The sequence below is a fragment of the Morus notabilis genome, unplaced genomic scaffold, assembly GCF_000414095.1.
Source record: "Morus notabilis unplaced genomic scaffold, ASM41409v2 Scaffold365, whole genome shotgun sequence".
In the NCBI taxonomy this organism is placed as follows: Eukaryota; Viridiplantae; Streptophyta; class Magnoliopsida; order Rosales; family Moraceae; genus Morus; species Morus notabilis.
In genome coordinates this window covers 245,016-264,016 of record NW_010362906.1, presented here as the reverse complement: position 1 = coordinate 264,016, position 19,001 = coordinate 245,016, and the positions used below count along the sequence as shown (strand labels likewise).

Below are 19,001 nucleotides of genomic sequence, written 5' to 3'. Positions count from 1 at the left end.
ATTATTATTATTATTATATTAATAATAATAATTATTATTATTATTATTATTATTATTATTATTATTATTATTATTATGAGATTCTCATGATTTTTAGATTCCTGGAAATTTGAATAACACCTTATTGGGTGGAATTAGGATTACCTCAAAATGGGGTAATGTGAAACCCATGGGCTTCATTTTCCTAGGTTTTAAAAAAGTCTAATAATTGTACCAAACATGGGAATATTTCAGATTCTCATTCCCACCCTTATGATTACCCCATACCAAACGCCCCCTTAAACACATCCTTATATAACTCTACTGTTTTGCACTCTTTTAATAATAATCTGTTAAATTATAGATAATAATTTATCAAATTTTATATAATAATATGTTAAATTACGTCAGTGATTGTAGATTTACCGTCGGCGACATCTGTTAAATTATCATTAATAATCTGTCAAATTACTTATTCTAAAAGAATAAAATTTAATACACTAATGTTGAGACTCAAAAATCCTTAATGGTATCATTTTAAGAGTATTTGTCAAAATTACTCTTATTAGAAAAAATAGAGAATTTGCTATGAGTCTAAACATTTACTCTTTACTCTTGATAAATACCCTTTTATTAGTGTAATTATTTAACTAAAAAGATTAAGAATTAATAGTAAATAGTAAAAATTATACCTCATACATTTTTAAGAAGTATTTGTCAATTACCCAAATTATTAACTAAATTATTAAGGAAGGCGCCAAGCCGATGGGCTTTTTTGCTCTGTGATCCTTGAATTATGAAAAATTTAGAAGAATTGCAGAGGGGCATACAAATTTATCGTTATGATTTTATTTTTATCACTATGAACTTTTACCCTCGCTTTCCCTCATTACATATGAACTTTAAATATGAGAGCACAAAACTAAAGAAGCTTCAGCTTCAGAGTGGAAGATAAGAGGATTCAATTGGTTATATAAAGGGTGACGTATTCTATAAAATTAAGGGTGTTCATCTCAATTCGACTAATAATCCAATTCAATCCGGTGAATTATATTGGATTGAAAGATTTTTAAATTGATAAAGTATTGAGATTTTCCCAATTCGCAAATAATAGATTGGATTAAGGATGGAGCATTTTTCAATCAGCATAATCCGCCAATTCGAACTATATATTATATATATTTTTCTATATTTTTTTCAATTATATTGTACATATATATAAATTAAGTATATATAATTTAATTTTATGTTATGTTATATTTGTATTGAATTTTGTTATTAATTTTATGGGAATAGTGAAAAAAGAGATGAGTTATAAGAGTCAAGGTCTAAAACGTAGGCTAATCTACGAATCCGTATAATCCAATCCGCAAAATCCGTTGCAGATTGGATTGGATCAAGGGTCTAACAGATTGGTAATGGATTGAGATTTTTCCAATCCGCATTAACGTATTCAATTGCATATTAACCCACGCATATTCTGATCCACATACAGCTCTATATAAAATCCCTTTTAAAACAATAATGAGAGTAAATTTTAATTTCTCCTCAAAAATAGGAGTTGTCCGACTTTGTCCCTTATTATAAGTTGCAACTTTAATATTTTTGTAATATGATATGTCAAATTTTTTCACTATTTTATTTAGGTCGTGTAACTAGGTAAAATGAATTTTTAACACTTTTAATTATGAAAGGATATCAGATCAGCATGTGATTAAAACCGTTAAAAGTGAAACCTTAGTGACGTAAGTATCAAATTTACAACTTCAGATAAGCTCATGTAAATTTTATGTCATTTTAAATTATATGGGGTAAAATGAGACAACTCTTATTTTTAAGAGAACCAGATTAAAAATTAACCTTTTGTATTTGCAAAAGTGCACCCCTCTTTAGGGTTTTTTGGGCATACTTTGGAGGGGGGAAAAAAACCCCTCGCTGATCAATCACAATGGAAATCACATGATGGAGTCTCTATAGAAAAAATATCTTTATCTTAATGACAATATGGGATTTTTCTGCTTTTATTTAAGGTAAACCGTGAGAAGGAGATGACTAGGACATAATATAAGTAGACCTGTAAGTTTTGTAGACTTATATGACTAAGACATAATTTGAACTTTAGATAAGTGGAATCTCCAATACACTCTAATAAGCATATTTGGGATTGCAAAAGTGTTGTTGGGTAAAATTCTGAACCCTAAATTAGACATTGAATGGGGTTCATGCGTCATAAATGAGGGCATTAAATAATTGAAGACAGTTTAGCTTTAGTCATCACGTTAGATGACAACTTTCTTATGAGCAAACCACTAGTTAAGGGTGTGGCATATATAGGAGGTCGACCGCTCTGAGGAGATGTAAAAGACAACATGAGGTTGACCGCACTAATAATTGTAGGTGAAGATGGTTTTAGGAACGCTTATGAAGTCGAGTCTAAGCAAGTTGAGAGAGACGAGAGATTTACTTCGGGATTTGTTATTTGTAATTCAAATATACGAAATTTAAGCAATGAAATCGTCCCGATTGATTGTAATCTCCATTTTTTGGGAAGTTGTCCCAAAGATGAGGGAAATATCCCCGAATTAAATAAGAAAATCAACAGGGACACTGGTGAAGATATAAATAAAGGATTGTAGGTCGAGAAATTCCTAGGTCTCATTGAGAGCAATTAGAGTGCGTAATTCTCTCTGAAAATAAGTGAATTATCCTCTCCCTACAGTGGACGTATCTCTTAAATTAATGGTGAACCACTATAATTCTCGTGTGTTATTTCTATTTGATTGTTTTTAATCGTATTTTTTATCAATAAATTTGTGCAAACCGTTTTGAAAATTATTAAAAGTAATGTGATAATGTTTATGTATACAAATTAAATAAATAATTAAGTCAGACTATATTTTTTTTTAAAGAAAAATGTCATTTTTCTGTGATGCGTTTCTTTATCATTTTCACGATGAAAAAGACAACGTATTTAAGAATTTGTATGTGTATAATACAATTATGCGAAAATAGTCCACGTGTATATAATATAGGTATTGCATGATTCACCCCTTAATAACAGAGAGAAATGACACCAATAAAAATCTCAACTTTGACAGATTCCTGTTAAAAATATTGCAAAATTACAACAAATTGTCAAAGGATTGATATTTAAGTAGTTTAAAATTTGTAAAAGTCAACAACTCTATCCAATCATATCCACCATGAATTTATATTTTATTAATACAGACATGCACAATAAGCAATCAACAATAACCCAAAAAAAAAATTTCAATCAACAATAAACTTGAAAATTATTCTTCAATTTTCAGAACGAGGAGGGTGATATATTATTCCTGTTGACAAGGCTTTTGATTTTTTCCCCTATTTTAGGAAGCTTTTAATTTCTGTGACGAATAAATTGGCAAAAAAAAAAAAAAAAAACACTGCCCTTACCATTTACTGAATTAAAAAAAACATTTTTTTTTTTTCACAATTAACTAGTTTAGTTTCTATCCTTCTCAAACGAGGCAACTGATACGGTTCAGAAACAATCAGACAACTCAATGAGTCAAATATCAAACAAAAATGTCTCCATTAATGTAACCCAAAAATGTTTAAAAAAAAACACGTTAAAAATGTTAAAAAAAATGTTTAAAAAAAGAAACTAAAAAAAAACACGTTTTTCCTTGGAAAAAAAAAATGTCAATCAAATTTTCATTAACAAAAGATGTCAATCAAATTAATGACAAATTGCAATGAGTAGTAATTAATAACGACAATTGGTGATGAGAGGGAGAGAGTTTTCACATTACTAAATTAAGGAGAAATGAAGATGAGCAAAAGTTGCCTAAAATGATGGTTTGTTAAGTGTCAAAAGTCAAAACCCCACCCCATAAATATTAGAAATTCCCTCACAAAAAAGGGAAAAAAAAAAATCGAGCTAAGGAAACCAAAGCCCTCTCTCTCTCTCTCTCTTCAATGGATTTCTCACCGAGGGCTTTGTTATACGTATAATTTTCTTTTCGCACAAGAAATCAACAAGAGAAACCAATTCCAGCTCCGAACAATCCCTTTCTCTCTCTAGATCTGTTTCTCTCAACTGTTTTCACAACTTTCTCTCGGAATCCTTTTCCTCTTGACTCTCAAATTCGGCACAGAAAAGGTTCTTTTTTTTTATATTTAAAAAATGCCTTTTCGTTTTGGATGATAATTCGAGATTTCGGAAACGGAGATTAGCGAAAGCATTCGGCGCGTTTGGATACAAAGGTAATCAATTTCTTTGGATTTTGCGTTTGTTTTTAATTCTCATGCCGTTTCAATTCATCATATACCTTTTAAAAGAAATTTTCTATGAATTTGATTTGTTGATTTATTTTAATAAAATTTCGCATTTGATCTTTAACATTTTTCTGGAAAAAGAAACTAATCGAGTTATTGAGTGAACTGTTAAAAGCTTGTATTCTGATAATTCACCTAATTCAAAATGTTTTATTTTTTAACGCCCCTATCATTTTTTTCCCAATTTGGTATCTATGAATGTTAGAGATGTCAAACTGAATGAATTTTCGATTTATTTGACCTTTTTGTTTGTTTTCACATTTAATTTATATGATATTTTTCAACACACTGGGTTTTTCACTTGAAAGCTTTCACTTTGATCCTTCTCTCAATTGGAAAGGTTTTTGAAAATTAAACATGCACACAGTGTTAATTTCCCAAATTGGTATCTGATCACATAATTAATGATTGGTATATCGGTTTCATCTATGATTGTACTTGTTTGATCCTTGTTTTGTCTGCATTTGATTCTTATCTCGAAAATATATGCAGGTTCCACTCATATCGACCCGAGTGTTTAATGTCTTGCACCCCCACAAATTAATGGTGTCTGCGTTTATCAATGAGTATTTGATTCCTGGAACTTGCAAACTGGTTTTCGAACTTTTGAAGAAATTAGAGCGAAGGATAGGATTAGATATTGTGGTTAGTACATGTTTGCAGAATAATCCAATTGCTGGTTCGTTTGGTTGAGAATATCATGTAAGCAATGGTGACAGCTACTTTAATGAAGATTGTATCTTCCTGCTTCAAACCTTCTGTTGAGGAAGAAAATTCCAGTAGAGGCGGGGACGCGAATGACAGGGTTGATGGTTTATTATGGTATAAAGATTCAGGACGCCATGTTGGCGGAGACTTTTCAATGGCAGTAGTTCAAGCAAACAATTTGTTGGAAGACCAAAGCCAGCTTGAATCGGGACCGATGGGTTCAATTGAGTCGGGTCCTCGAGGAACTTTTGTTGGAATTTATGATGGGCATGGGGGTCCTGAAGCAGCCCGTTTTGTGAATGATCACCTATTCAAAAATATCAAAAGTACGTTTTTCTTCCACCTGCATATTTTTATTATACAGTTTATGTATTTTTTAGTAGTTTTAATGCTAATCTTACTGTTATTACTGTCATTGATATATGTCTTGGCAAATGTTCTTTTGCGTTTGATTATAAATTTGCAATCTTGTTGATGTTTAGGGCATAGCAGAGAGCCCCATGTATGTAGCACGCGGACCATGTAGGAAGGTTGAGATCAAAATGTTGTTCTGATTCTTCCATCTTCCTAAAATTTCTTTCTTCTGATATTTATGTCACTCTTGTGGTATATTACTTTGGATGCAATAATAATCATTATTCCGCAGAATACCGAGACAAAACACTGATCCTATCAGCTTTATCATTCAAGCCTTTCTTATCCTGATAGTCTAAAAGTTATTGCAACTTTCTGTGTTCATTATCTGATTTGGTATGTGAATCTGATGCTGTTTGGTCTAAGGCAGAATCTTTTTTTTTTCCTGAATAATTTGACATTTCGTAAGTTATTGTAAACGGAAAGGAAACCTTACAAATCTTTAATCTTGTTATATCAATGCTTGTCAAAGGGAAAGTTGGAAAATCTTCAGCTCTTTTTCATTTCCAAAGAATTTATAACTTTCCATGAATTGTAACATATCCCTGCCTTTTTGTTTCCTCTCCCATCTTGTGGAAACGAGTTTTATACTCTATGATTACAATGAATTATAACAATTTCAAGAATCAGCATTGGACTTCGTGGAAATTGCAAAAACAGTTTTGGATGTCAAGCATAAATTGGTTCTATTTTACGGTTGTTTTCAGATATTTAGATAGCTAATTCATACTTTTACTGACTTGACAGCTATTCATGGTGCAGAATTCACATCAGAGAACCAGGCAATGTCGGCTGACGTCATCAACAAAGCATTTTTGGCAACTGAAGAGGAATTCCTCTCTCTAGTAAAGAAGCAGTGGCTTACCAAGCCGCTGCTTGCTTCTGTTGGTGCATGTTGCTTGGTGGGCATAATATGCAGTGGGCTGCTATACATTGCAAATGCAGGAGATTCTAGAGCAGTGTTGGGAAGATTAGAGAAGGCTGTCAAGCAAGTCAAAGCTGTTCAGTTGTCAGTTGAGCACAATGCAAGTTATGAATCTGTGAGGGAGGAATTGCACTTGCTGCATCCCGATGATCCACAGATCGTGGTTTTAAAGCACAATGTGTGGCGTGTGAAGGGTCTGATACAGGTATTCTGTTGAGAGTTGAGACTATGTGATGTAAATTTTGTTATGAACTATCTATTGCCCACTTATCTTTCTTAATAGAATAATGCTAGGAATCTAGACTTTTTAAGACCAACTGACTTGGTATGCGAGTTAATTTTTTATTGTTAGGTGTTTAAAAATTGTCACATCATTTAATAGTAAAAAACTACATCTGGCGGTGAAAAAAATGACAACCCGCTTTATGTGAGTTGGTATCAAAAAGTTGGGATTACTGTATGAACTATCTATTGCCCGCTTATCTTTCTTAATAGAATAATGTTAGGAATCTAGACTTTTTAATACCAACTGACCTGGCATGTGAGTTAATTTTTTATTGTAGTGTTTAAAAATTGTCACGTCATTTAATAGTAAAAAACTACATCTAGCAGTGAAAAAAATGACAACCCGCTTTATGTGAGTTGGTATCAAAAAGTTGGGATTGCTGTATGTGTATGACTCCTCCTCCACAATGATGGCATGCTCACGTTTTTACTGCAGGTTTCAAGGTCCATTGGTGATGCTTACCTGAAAAGGGTGGAGTTCAACAGAGAACCTCTATTGCCAAAGTTTAGGCTGCCAGAACCTTTCCACAAGCCTATCCTTAGAGCTGAACCAACAATATTGGTGCAAAAACTTTTCCCTGAGGATAAGTTTCTTATATTTGCTTCGGATGGTCTGTGGGAGCACTTGACCAATCAGCAGGCTGTTGACATTGTCCATAGCTGTCCACGTAATGTAGGAATCCCATTCAATATTTCATCGATTTGTTTCTATTTAATTTGTACCTACTTCTTATGGTTATCACTATTTTGTTCCATTACTAGATAATTTTTATATATTTTCTTGCAACCCTTAAGGGTGATTTCTCAAAAAAAAAAAAAAAAAAAAGGCGTTTTTCATATTTTGATAGATGTTATTTGTTGGATAGATCTATGATCTAATGACATTTGAAGCTTGATTAGAAGGTCCTTTTTGCTGACCTTCTGTGTATTTATCATAACTTTGCAGGGTATTGCAAGGAAACTAGTAAAAGTTGCTCTTCGCGAAGCGGCTAAGAAACGAGAAATGAGATACTCTGACTTGAAAAAGATCGATCGAGGGGTGCGGAGACATTTTCATGATGACATCACTGTTGTTGTCTTGTTTCTTGATTCGCATTTGATCAGTCGTAGCTTCTGGCGCGGGCCTTATATCTCAATCAAAGGAGGTGGTTGACACATTGTATCTTCTCGTGTCAAGAAGCAGCAATTTTGTCTTTTCGAAAGAGGAAGAAGATTTAAAGTGAGCATTTATTTCGTTTGTTCTTTTTAAATGTATAGCCATGCTTCATGAATTCCGGTCTGCACAATACCACCGGACAATATAGAGGCTGATAAAGGTGTTATTTGGTGATTGCCACATGCTACTACAGTCTACACAAAACTACCGTTTAAACAGCTTTTCTTTCTCTGTTTACCTGAGAATTTGATACTTGGTACTGCCTTTAAACGTTGAGATTCAGACGTGAAATTATCGTAATTATGGAGTTGATTTGCGAGTTTTCTTTGCACTACAAATTGCTGGTCTCTTTTTAGTTCAACGTACCACTACTGGTACTAGCACTTTCTTGGTGGCATACTTTCTTTTTGGGGCTTTTGCCTTGTTTATAGAGCTTGTCCGAATTCTGATTATTTGTTGGTGAGAGGCTTAGAATGGGAGAACAAATTGTTGAGAAATGTTGTCTGAGCAATCTTTAAAAATTAGATATGACACGGCCCTCTTTTATTAGAAATTTCCATAGAAACTAGTATATGGTCGTTTATTCCAAGAATGATGATACGCTAGTATTTCCTTTTCCTTTCCATTTTCGCATAGTTCATATTTAGCCTTTTCTAACTTCTTCTAATATACTTGCCAATGACCATAGGTCAAATGACATGGAAAGGGGCTCGGGTTGGGACGGCGCAGGTTCGATCCTGTATCATAGTAAAAATATAGCAGTGAAAATCATACATTCATGAAGAAAAAAAATACTTGGAGGTTTCTCGCTTTAACATTGCTCATACGAAAATTCATTTTAATTTGGGTAGCGGAATTACTTTGGTAGTTAGAAAAATTTTGAATGGGACAAAGTTATCATGTTTAGGAAGACGTAGATATTGTTCGTTCCTTGCTATGCGTACGAATCCCGCCTATCTTTCGTGTTAGTTTCATTTTATGGTTTGTTATCTTCTCTATTTAAAGAGGAGTCAGGCTGTTATTTTGCACACTACATGTAAACCATTGCAGATCTTGGGTTCCCTCGAGGCTCGAAGTGACTATTAATCTCGTATCTATTCGATTCCTATTCAAGAACCAAAACAGGTAAATCTAAAGCAAATCCAAACAACTCTGGGTCTTTTACTAGCCTGTAAATAGAGCTTGTGTTTTTAAGTTGAACAAGACGAAATTTGCTTTGAGTTTTGATAATGTTGTTTTGTTTTATATCCGCACCCAACCTGAAATTAAGCATACCTACTCCCGTTCTGCCTCAAGCTATCTTTAGTTGTGACACAATCGACCAATCTATCTTTTGAGAAAATAAAAGAGTAAAAGGTCCAAAAAAAAAAAAAAAAAATAGAAATGACAAGTGAGCTAATAAGAGAATAAATGTCGAGATTTTTACCGATAAAACCCAAGATTAGTGGTTTTATTATTATCATCATCATCGTCGCAATCTTATTTCTCTCCCTCTGTCAATCTCTCTAAATGCATACAAATATATATCGAAAAAAAAAAAAACAAATATATATCAATTTCTTGCATCTCTCTCCCTTTCAAACCTTCTTTTTGCCTCTTCCTTTACAGATGTAAAGCATTTTAAAATAATAATTATTATAAACGAATTAATATTAAATTTAAATTTAATTTCACTCTCTTGTGAAGGTCAAACGTCATAACATATATTTTTGTTTTGCTGCAAAACTTTTCAAACGTTATATTTTATCTCCAACATGGAGCTGTCTATCTCACTAGCATTAAATGAAAAGATAAGATTAGGATAAATTTAAAAAAAAAAAATGCATTACACGACAGTGAACAGACGACTCAGACCAAGAATCCAAGGACCAAAATCTCTTTCCATTTTTTTATCACAAAAAAATCTCTTCCCATTTTTTATTTTCTAAACCCATAACTAAAAATTAATAACCAAGTGGCCAAATTTTAACTGAAGTACATATAGCAATCCAAGCTATCTATCTACTTTCCCACCAACCATATGACCAATACAATGGCCACGTTTAAAACGAGCTACAATATGATGAGTGACTCCCACCGACTTCTTTCCAGTTTGACTACAATTTCTTTTCCCATTAATTTGATTGTGGTCAAAATCCCAAATACCAAGTTATTTTCTACTCCTCAGCTTCATCTTCAGATTCAAGCTAATTGTTTTGGAAGAAGAAAGACCATAACAACTTTGGTCCTTGCAGCTATGGCAACTGGGTATGTGATTTGGTACAACTTTTTAATGTTGCATTTTAGTTCTGTTTCTTTTCTTTTACTATTTTCGTTGCTGGGTACTTTTTTTTTTTTTAGTGTTCTTTATGTGTTTCCTTTACTATTTTCTCTTTCTTAATTATTATAATAATAATAATTATTATTATTATTATTTTCTCTCTTTTGGGTTGTGAAGAAGTGTGCAAGAGGTGCTCCCACCAACTCTCAGTTCTACTTCTGACCCTCCACCAATCTTTGACGGCAAAACAAGGTAGAGGAAATAGATGTGTCAAAGTTGGCTTGTTCTTGAGTTGTGTATGTGAGAAAAAAACTTGAGTCATCACGAACATGTGTTATTTTTTCCTAAAGAATAAGACTTGAGAGTTCCGTTGATTGGATGCGTGATATTTGCCTATGTGGAACCCAACTAAATGCGGATTATTTATTGATTTATTTTTTTTTTTTTTGCCCTGTGTTATTTGCATGAAGGTTGTATATTGCTTACATATGCCCATACGCCCAACGTGTGTGGATTACTCGGAATTGTAAGGTTTGTTAACTTGTTCCGACACTTAATCAATGTTATCATCTGGATTTTTGTTTGTTTTGGTGTATGTGTATCTGTGGTTGATCAGTTACTCTCTGAATAGTTGCTTAGAAACTTGTAAATTGCAAAATTAGCAAATGATAAAAGAATGTGTTAGGGTATAAAGAAAAGTATAGTTTTAAACCGTCAGGTCACATAAGAATCGATTGTGAAAAGTATAACAGTTTACTGCACTTGATAAAAATCAGATGGTTCAATACTGATTTTTTCTTGCCCTACCAAGGAATCCTCCTATGAAAGTGCTGATTTATATACTTTCTGATGGAAACCAAAATAGAACTCACCATCTCTTCTTCCCACAATCATTTGTTGGAAACAGGGATTGCAGGAAAATATAGAATTGATTCCCCTTGATCTGCAAGACAGGCCTGCTTGGTACAAGGAGAAAGTTTTATCCTCTAACAAGGTGTGACATTGATATATAAACATCTTTTAGAATACTGAGTTGAAGCATAGTGAATGGTTTTGCTTCCATGCACCTTTCCAAACGACCCTTGTAAAGTTCTTGAATTGAGCTAGAATCCTGATAAGATTTTGTAATCAAATTTTATGAAGAATGCCTGTAGATCAACACTATACCTTTTTAACGAATCACAAATTCATAGGTTAATTTTGGCACCTACATATTATAACACAATCTTATACGTTCATCTTTAACTGGTTAAAAATTCAATGGTGATGACCACCGGTTATCACTAGCATTTTTCGTTTATAAAAAAAAAAAGGTCTTAAAAATTTTCCGTAGGCGGTCCTCAATTTGACACTCGTTAAATAGAAAGCTAATAAGATTATCAGGAATTAATATAATAAACCTAATTGTAATGTTCTATATTCAAGACAATTTTCACATGTAATTTTTCGACTCAGGTGCCAGCATTGGAACACAACAATCAAGTCGTTGCAGAGAGTCTTGACTTAATCAAATATCTTGACACTCACTTTGAAGGGCCTTCTCTTTCACCTGATGTAAGAGTTGGTGGAACTTTTTTTTTAAATTAAAAAAGAAACAACTTTTTCCTCTATAAATTATGTAAATGCTCACTCCCTTAATGCATGCAGGATCCTGCAAAGAGAGAGTATGCAGAAGAGTTGCTATCGCACTCCGACTCGTTCAACAAATCTGTCTTTACTTCCATCAAATTAGGGGACCTGAAAGAAGCTGGTGAGTTGCAAACTGATTCATCTGATGTCGTTTTTAGTTGAAAAGTAAGAAATCTAATCATGGCAATGTGTTTGCAACAGTTTCCGCATTTGACTATATTGAAACTGCTCTTTCCAAATTTGAAGATGGACCGTTCTTTCTTGGTCAGTTCAGCCTGGTAATGTGGGACACTTAATTCTGCTATCCACCAACAACGCTATAGGACACTGATGGTGTTGAACACCACCCATTAATATAAGGTGGGTCCCGTAAAATGGGACCCACAGGTAGGGTCCACATTTCTATTAATGGTGGTGTTTAGTACTCATGGTGACTCCGCATTTTTCATTTCTAGGTAGATTTTTGCTTTTTCAATAAATTACTTGAAATAATATAAAAGTTAAGTTTGTGTAATTTTCTGTTCTTAACCTTTAGGTGGATATAGCTTATGTTCCGTTCATAGAAAGGTTTCAACCTTTCCTACTGGAAGTAATGAAGTATAACATCACTGAGAGCAGGCCTAAATTGAAAGCTTGGATTGAGGTAAAATAGAATCTAATTTCCTTGACTAATAAAATTGTAATAAAACCAAACATGTCTCAAGATTGTAGCTCTTTGCGCCGTGCATACTGTAGAAACTTGTCTTGTGATTTGTTTTCGTTTAGTGTGTTGTATGAGCATCTCCAATGCAACGTCAATATCAAAATTTTTGATCATGATAAGAACACCATTCTCCAATTCAATGCCATACCTACTGTCAAATTTTTGGCATATGCTGTATTATGGTGTTAAATTTAGTACCAAGTATAGCGTATACCAAATTTTGACGTTTGGTTGCTTACTAATGTTTTAATATTTTGATTTGATGCTTATTAACATTGTCATTTTTCAATTTTAAAAAATTAAACATTTTCTTTTTATGACAACTATAGGGGAACTAAAATGCTAATGCTTGGAAGCTTAGAATAATTTGTACCAGTTATATTTTATTTTTGATTGCGATATCAAATTTCAGATTGCTAAACACTTTCAAGGTTGAACCAGTACTAATAAAATTTTGTATTATCAATGTTGTAGGAGATGGGAAAAATTGAAAGTTACAAGCAAACTCGAAGCGACCCCAAGGAGATTATTGCATCTATTAAGAGACGATTCTCGGTAATTATTCCATTCTTACTGTGTTTACAAATTACAATATTCTTTTTATTGATTAGTGAAGGTGGTTCTAATTATTTTCTGTAATCCATTCATTTTGCAGCTTCCGAACTAAAGTGTCCTTCAAACTGTCTCCTAAGTTCTCGTTTCACATGTTATGGTTTAGCCTCTGAGTTCTCTTCTGAATAATGTAATAACATAAATTGAAAAAACACATTTGAAATGGCCATTGTAATATTTGGAGTATAACGGAATGGTTTATGTTATGAAATGTTGTTATATGAATGATATATAACTCACTATTTTGGTGGGACGTCTTGAACTTAAAAGCTTCTCTTTCAAAACATTCAAGCAAATGTCATTTTATCTTGTTCTCAGTGGTAGAGAATCACGAGCAAAAGAGTATTTGACCAAAGGAGGGAGAAAATTCCTATGCTCGTTTGTGCTTCTTGGTTTACACGTTTGCCTTTTAAAACGACGTTAAAGATTTGCAGTCGTTTATACTTCTTAGTTTATAATTTTGCTGTCGTCTGTGCGTCAAAGATGTTTTGTCATTTTGTTTACATGTAGTTTATACATTGTAGTAAAATGGACGTGTCGTTTTTGTTTTTTAAAGACTTACTGTTACCGTGCAGTTTGTAGTACGTCGTCTGCTGTTGTTTTGTGGTAGAGAACATTACATGTCGTTTGCTTTCATTGTCATTTAATTCTAAACATGTTTTGGGCACGAGTTCTCAATCTTCTATTTAACGATCAGCATTATTTACACCGTTAAGCATCCTGTCGTTTGCATATGGTCTTAAGGAAACGACATATTTAGCTGTTAAACCACATGAAACGACTCCTTTTTGCTTGAAAGTGGTGTAACTTCTACGGGAATAATTATGGTAGAGTTAATTTACTCCACAGCGAGGAATTGTTGTTTTTAACCGTTAAATTAGTTTTTAGTGATTAGATCTGTGTATTCACGTGACATAAAATGCTCTACTACAGATCAAACTATCAAAAAATTAATCTAACAATTAAAATACAATTTTTATCAATGAAGCAAAATAATCTTCTCTATCGTAAATGCACCCAATTTCTACATGTAGTTCTTTGTAAAAGATCGCTTTAGCCTTTTAATGCCATTCTCATTTTCCTAAAAAAGTTGTTGTCTGTCGTCTAATTATAATAAGAATTAATTACAAAAACTCCTCCTAAATTATACTCTTTATAACACTAATATCCGTTCTCTAAATGTTAACAAAACAACCCCACCCGTTAGATTTTTTTAAGAGAAATTGACGTGTAATTTATTATTTTAAATATTTTAATAATCCTATTAAATTTTAATTTGAATTTAAAACTAATTTAGATTTAAATTTTTAATTATGATACCTTCATTATTGACTTGATTGGATATAAGTTAAAAATTTTATGAATTTTTTTAATGGAATAAAAAATTTTATGGTTTTTTTAATAATTAAATTAGTTTGTATTGAAATTAAATTTTAAATCATAAAATTATCAAAATACTTTTAAAATAACAAATTAAATATCAATTTCAATTAAAAACCTAATAGAGATGGCCTTTTTATTCATTTTATTGTTTAGGAAAAACAGATGTTACATTTTAAAAATCAATAAACAAAATGTTACAGATATAATTCAAGGAGAAATTTTGTAATTAATCCTTATACCAAAGACATTTCTCGTTTTGGAGGTTCGCTCTGTACCGTAAAGTTTGCATTTTACTCGCTCTTCACCGTACTTGTCGTTTACTAGAGTACAGTTTACCGGAGTAACATATGACGACATATTGTCTGGTATACAAATTTCTACTATCGTTTGAAGATTTAAACGTTTTTTTTCTATAATACCCGTTCATTAAAAACGACATATCAAACCCAAATGTAACTCTCCCACGGGAAAAAACACAACAAAAAAACAAAAACAAATGTAACTCGCCATTTTAGCCCCGAAACGACGTGCCATTCGTGTATACTGTATAGAAACGATGCGCCATTCATGCTTGCCTCTCTTTAAATGCAGTTTTTTTTCCCCCCCTTATAAAGCTATTTTTTCCTTAAAAAAAAAAAAAAAATTCTTCAATGAAAGCATCGAACATAAATAACTCTAACCTTTATCAGTATAAGAAATCATAAAATCATAACTACATAAAAGCGGTTGAGACCAGCAAACGACATCAGCACTAGAATGTAGAAGCTATAGCTATTATCTTTAATCATCTGTAAATTTTGTTGTACACAATAGAAATGAGCACAACCTTAAAATTTCTCTGTAAAAAGGTGAAAAAAAAAATGGTGCAGTTCCAATACCAAGACTGCAATAGCAACTAAATCAATCCTACATCCTCCCAGACCTCGACTTTATAGATCCATGATCTTCTAAACAAAAGAACAAACGGAAAATTGACTTTCACCAAGCAATGACTTGTTATTAGGAAACAATTTATGAACACCTACATCTCAATACTCTCTCCGAAACATTGAACCTAATTGTTCCCGGATTAAAAAGTCATTGGGGCATGCAGTAGGCAAATCATACTACATGGCATACCAATCCGCTTCGGTTTAAAATAAATAAATATAACTTTTCTTGAAACAGCATTACCCTTTATCATATCTGAGGAAGCTGCTCCTATGTGTGAAAGAGATCAAAGGATCATGTAATGAGTATTAAAGTGAAGGCTGAAGCCCCTTTGAGGAGTACCTGTGTCGGTGAATTTCAGAACAGCAGGCTCTGTTGGGGTACTACCTCATTAGTACTCGCCAAATCTTGCTCATATACACAACCAAAGACCAAAAGGCGAGTCCAGCTGAAACATAAAGCAAAACAACACCAGAAGCTACAAGAAATCCCGGTGCTCCTAGGCTGCAAAAATTAGCAGGGAGAAAGGAAAAAGTTTTAGAAAATTGAGAGCAAGTTAAGGACCGATCTTATCAGTATCCCAAGGAAAATATCATTTTCCTCTTCATTAATTACAAAAAGAATGGCCCAAACGCAGAAGACAAATGAGTCAACCAACCTGCTGTCTCGAGTTGCTAAAAGGATGGTTAATGCAGTCATCTGCGTGGCTGTTTTCCACTTTCCCAAGTTATTTACAGCAACAGCCTGAGAATATATATCATTATAGTGATTAGTTGTTACGATATCAGAGATAAAACCTTCCTAAGGTTGGAAATGAAAGGGAAGTTGGTTAAGTGTAACAGACTAACACCTCTAAAAGCTTGGTATTCTGAGAAGCTGCCCATTCTCTAACGGCAGACATTGTTATCTACAAATAAGTTGCAAATCAATTTGTAAGATTTCGCGATCAACTTATATAGTCGAACTGACAAATCTCACAAAAGAAGCAAGCCCCGAAAAAGGATTCGACAAGCAAAACCATAAAACAGCAGCTGAATCACAAGTCACAAGGCCGCATAAAAGGTAAAGCATAGGACTTTTTTTTAAAACATATGTGACTTTAAAAGTTAGAACCACCATTTTTACTTTGATCAAGATTGTCCAAATGGAGACGTGCACATGACAAACATCCAAGCACGAACAATTGCCGTCACATAACAGTGTCCTTGTCCACAAGAAATACATATATACGAGTGTTATCCAATAAAACAACAGGTTACACATGCACTAATATTGGTACGGTAAGTAGAATACAAAGATAAACCATATTACCTCTCTGCCAATAATAGCAATAACAGGCACAGTCAGTAGCCATGGCACCTGCCCAAATCCGGGAACGTCAAAAGGTCTTGTGCACAATAAGATCAACGTTCCCGCGACCATGAGCTGCACCAAAGTTAGCATGAAATCAACTAATGTTCTCATATGCTTCTGAAAATTTAACCAAAGAATTCTTTTTCAACTAAATTGTTACAAGTCAACAATTAAAATGTTCCTACATAAGGATGACAATACCTTATCAGCTACTGGATCTAAAAAAGCCCCAAATGCAGATCCTAACCTCATCTGTACCAAACGATTTATATTTAAGCAATCAATAAAATTAAGAGATAATTAGTAAACTTTAACATAGTTCAATTCTAACAAGTTTGCTTCTTTATAGCTAGAAAAGATAAAGAATAATATACCTTCCTAGCAATATACCCATCAAGCCAATCGGTAATTGCTGCGGCGATGAAAATACTTGTTGTAGCAGTTGGTCCCCACCAACTATCCACGTAGAAAGCTAGCACAGCAAGAATAGTGAATATGTCAATTCACTTCCTACTGCAACAATCAGTTCAATATACTAACCGCAAAGCAAACATAAGAAACAAGGATGCTAATTCTTCCTATAGTATCAATATCACAAACACGCGATCGTCCAACCTTCATCAGGATTCCGAAGCGTTTACTGGCCAATAGACCAAAGAAAATATGAGACATTCTACAAATAATAGGTGGGTTTCTTAAGGACAGTTCCAAAAATTCAGGGCAACATTTTCTTAGCAGCACAAAGTATCTGAGAAATCGCGCACAACTCGCGGAAGGAAACAACAGAACTTACGAATTGCAGTTCCATAGGAATCAAAGTAACAACCAAATCGACTAAGCAAAGAATCGGTACTCATGCATGAGACTTACAAACAAAGTCAGGAATCCAAGCAACACTGCACTATTTTGAAATGCATAAACATCAGAAGAGAAAAAACTTAGAAGATTGAAAAATAACAATAGAAAGAACCAAGGCTATTCCATTCCATTTGCAATGAAATTTTAGAGGGAGACATCGAAATCACCAAAAGAATGAATACGAAATTTTCACAAATTACCAAACCAAATGTCAATTAAAACAAAAACGAAATGACACCATCGATTAGATCCAAAATTTACAAACAACCAAAACCCAGTATGAAAATACAACGAGGAACATATCAAAATCATGTACACTGATTAAAATCCCAAATCGAACCCCCAACCCAATATGCAATCAAAAAAAGCAATCCAATCATCGTAACCCAAAAAAAGATAGAGAAAAAGCAAACAAATTTCCCGGTAAACAAACAAGCAAACAATGAAAACCAAACTTACTGCCAATCAGAAGCGGAACGGCGGCGACGCGGCCGAGAGTGAGAACGGTGGGCAGGGTGAGGAATTTGGAGGAGGAAGCCGATTGTTTGAGGTCTTGATTCACTTCTTTCCCGTTGAAATCCTGGTGCTTGTTTTCCGAACCCATATCGACAACAAGACCACCGGATTCGGCTTCCGACAACGAAGAAGACGACGAAGAAGAAGATGCCGACAAAGCTCCGCGATTTTCGGAGGAAGAAAAAGAAGAGAACCCTAGAGGGGGATTTTTGGGCGGCGGGTGGGAGGGATTCTTCTTATCGTGCGCCGGGGGTGCGCAGGGATGGGGTATACACCTCCGCCATCCAATTCTTCGAAATCCGTCTCTATAAATAGCGGTGGACGTTGGTGATACGCTTAGTAGTATAAGTCTGTTGTTGTTGTGGTTGTTCTCTCTCCTAGCTTGGTGGGTTTTATTTAAGGAGAGAGAAAGAGAAAGAGGAGTAGTACTGCCACTACTGCGGACCCATACCAACTTTTGGGCGTGGTTTGGTTTTGGAACCGCCATGCCCAGCTTCACCACCACGCCTGACATTCCTACTTTGTTCTCCAATTTCTGCGATTTTTTTTTTTTTTTGGTTGTTGTGGAAGATAGATGACCTCCTCAACTGAATTTTGTTGGGGGAGAAACTCGAATTTTGATCAGTTCGGTGGGTAGTTTTTAGTAGATGGTCGACGGATAATAATAATAATAATAATAACTGTTTTCAATCTATCGGATTATAGCGGTATATATATATATATATAATATGAGAAAGATACGTATAATTTATTTAAATATATATACATATTTTTAAAATATATATATATATATATATATTTTAAGAGAAAATATACATATATTATTTTAATTTAGTACCGAATTAGAGATTTTATCAATAATAATAATAATAATAATAAGCTTTTTCTCATAGGATCCTCGTGAATTTTATATGTTTAGCGAATTGGCCCATAAACTAAAGATTCCTACAACTGATTCCCTAAACGTTAA

At 33.6% G+C, this 19,001-nt stretch overlaps 2 protein-coding genes across 7 annotated transcripts; one reads left to right on the top strand and one right to left on the bottom strand.

Annotated features, from left to right (window-relative positions):
• Positions 1–3,896: 3,896 nt before the first annotated feature.
• LOC21400255 (probable protein phosphatase 2C 38) lies at positions 3,897–13,260 on the top strand. 6 transcript variants are annotated; one of them, XM_024168965.1, is made up of 10 exons: positions 9,821–10,034; positions 10,228–10,299; positions 10,518–10,578; positions 10,955–11,041; positions 11,503–11,601; positions 11,695–11,797; positions 11,878–11,954; positions 12,212–12,319; positions 12,854–12,934; positions 13,035–13,260. In XM_024168965.1, the coding sequence occupies exons 1-10, from the start codon at positions 9,847–9,849 to the stop codon at positions 13,044–13,046; spliced, it is 888 nt and encodes a 295-aa protein (XP_024024733.1). In that variant the 5' UTR covers positions 9,821–9,846; the 3' UTR covers positions 13,047–13,260. The 6 variants fall into 6 exon arrangements, with proteins under 6 accessions (XP_024024736.1, XP_024024731.1, XP_024024734.1 ...); XM_024168964.1 differs by having other exon boundaries at positions 9,829–10,034; positions 10,225–10,299; XM_024168968.1 differs by lacking the exons at positions 9,821–10,034; positions 10,228–10,299; positions 10,518–10,578; ... (1 more) ...; positions 11,503–11,601; positions 11,695–11,797 and adding exons at positions 3,897–4,227; positions 4,792–5,333; positions 6,169–6,551; positions 7,068–7,304; positions 7,578–7,779.
• Positions 13,261–14,760: 1,500 nt separating this feature from the next.
• On the bottom strand, positions 14,761–18,679 carry LOC21400254 (CDP-diacylglycerol--glycerol-3-phosphate 3-phosphatidyltransferase 2). The gene is made up of 8 exons (XM_010103198.2): positions 17,975–18,679; positions 17,032–17,129; positions 16,859–16,909; positions 16,616–16,729; positions 16,155–16,211; positions 15,963–16,048; positions 15,647–15,808; positions 14,761–14,998 (listed from the first exon to the last, which is right to left on the bottom strand). Exons 1-7 carry the CDS (start codon positions 18,543–18,545, stop codon positions 15,688–15,690), a joined length of 1,098 nt encoding a protein of 365 aa, XP_010101500.1. The 5' UTR covers positions 18,546–18,679; the 3' UTR covers positions 14,761–14,998; positions 15,647–15,687.
• Positions 18,680–19,001: the final 322 nt, after the last annotated feature.

What these genes read in the sequence shown, in the direction of transcription:
- LOC21400255 (XM_024168968.1), top strand. Translation starts at nt 5,009, where the DNA reads ATGGTGACAGCTACTTTAATGAAGATTGTATCTTCCTGCTTCAAACCT. An exon ending in TATCTCAATCAAAGGAGGTG is followed by an intron (nt 7,780 to 11,877) that starts GTTGACACATTG and finishes TGTTTGCAACAG; the next exon opens with TTTCCGCATTTGACTATATT. An exon ending in TTCTTGGTCAGTTCAGCCTG is followed by an intron (nt 11,955 to 12,211) that starts GTAATGTGGGAC and finishes CTTAACCTTTAG; the next exon opens with GTGGATATAGCTTATGTTCC.
- LOC21400254 (XM_010103198.2), bottom strand. Translation starts at nt 18,545, where the DNA reads ATGTCAGGCGTGGTGGTGAAGCTGGGCATGGCGGTTCCAAAACCAAAC. An exon ending in CGTTCCGCTTCTGATTGGCA is followed by an intron (nt 17,130 to 17,974) that starts GTAAGTTTGGTT and finishes TTGCTGTGCTAG; the next exon opens with CTTTCTACGTGGATAGTTGG. An exon ending in AGAATACCAAGCTTTTAGAG is followed by an intron (nt 16,049 to 16,154) that starts GTGTTAGTCTGT and finishes ATATATTCTCAG; the next exon opens with GCTGTTGCTGTAAATAACTT.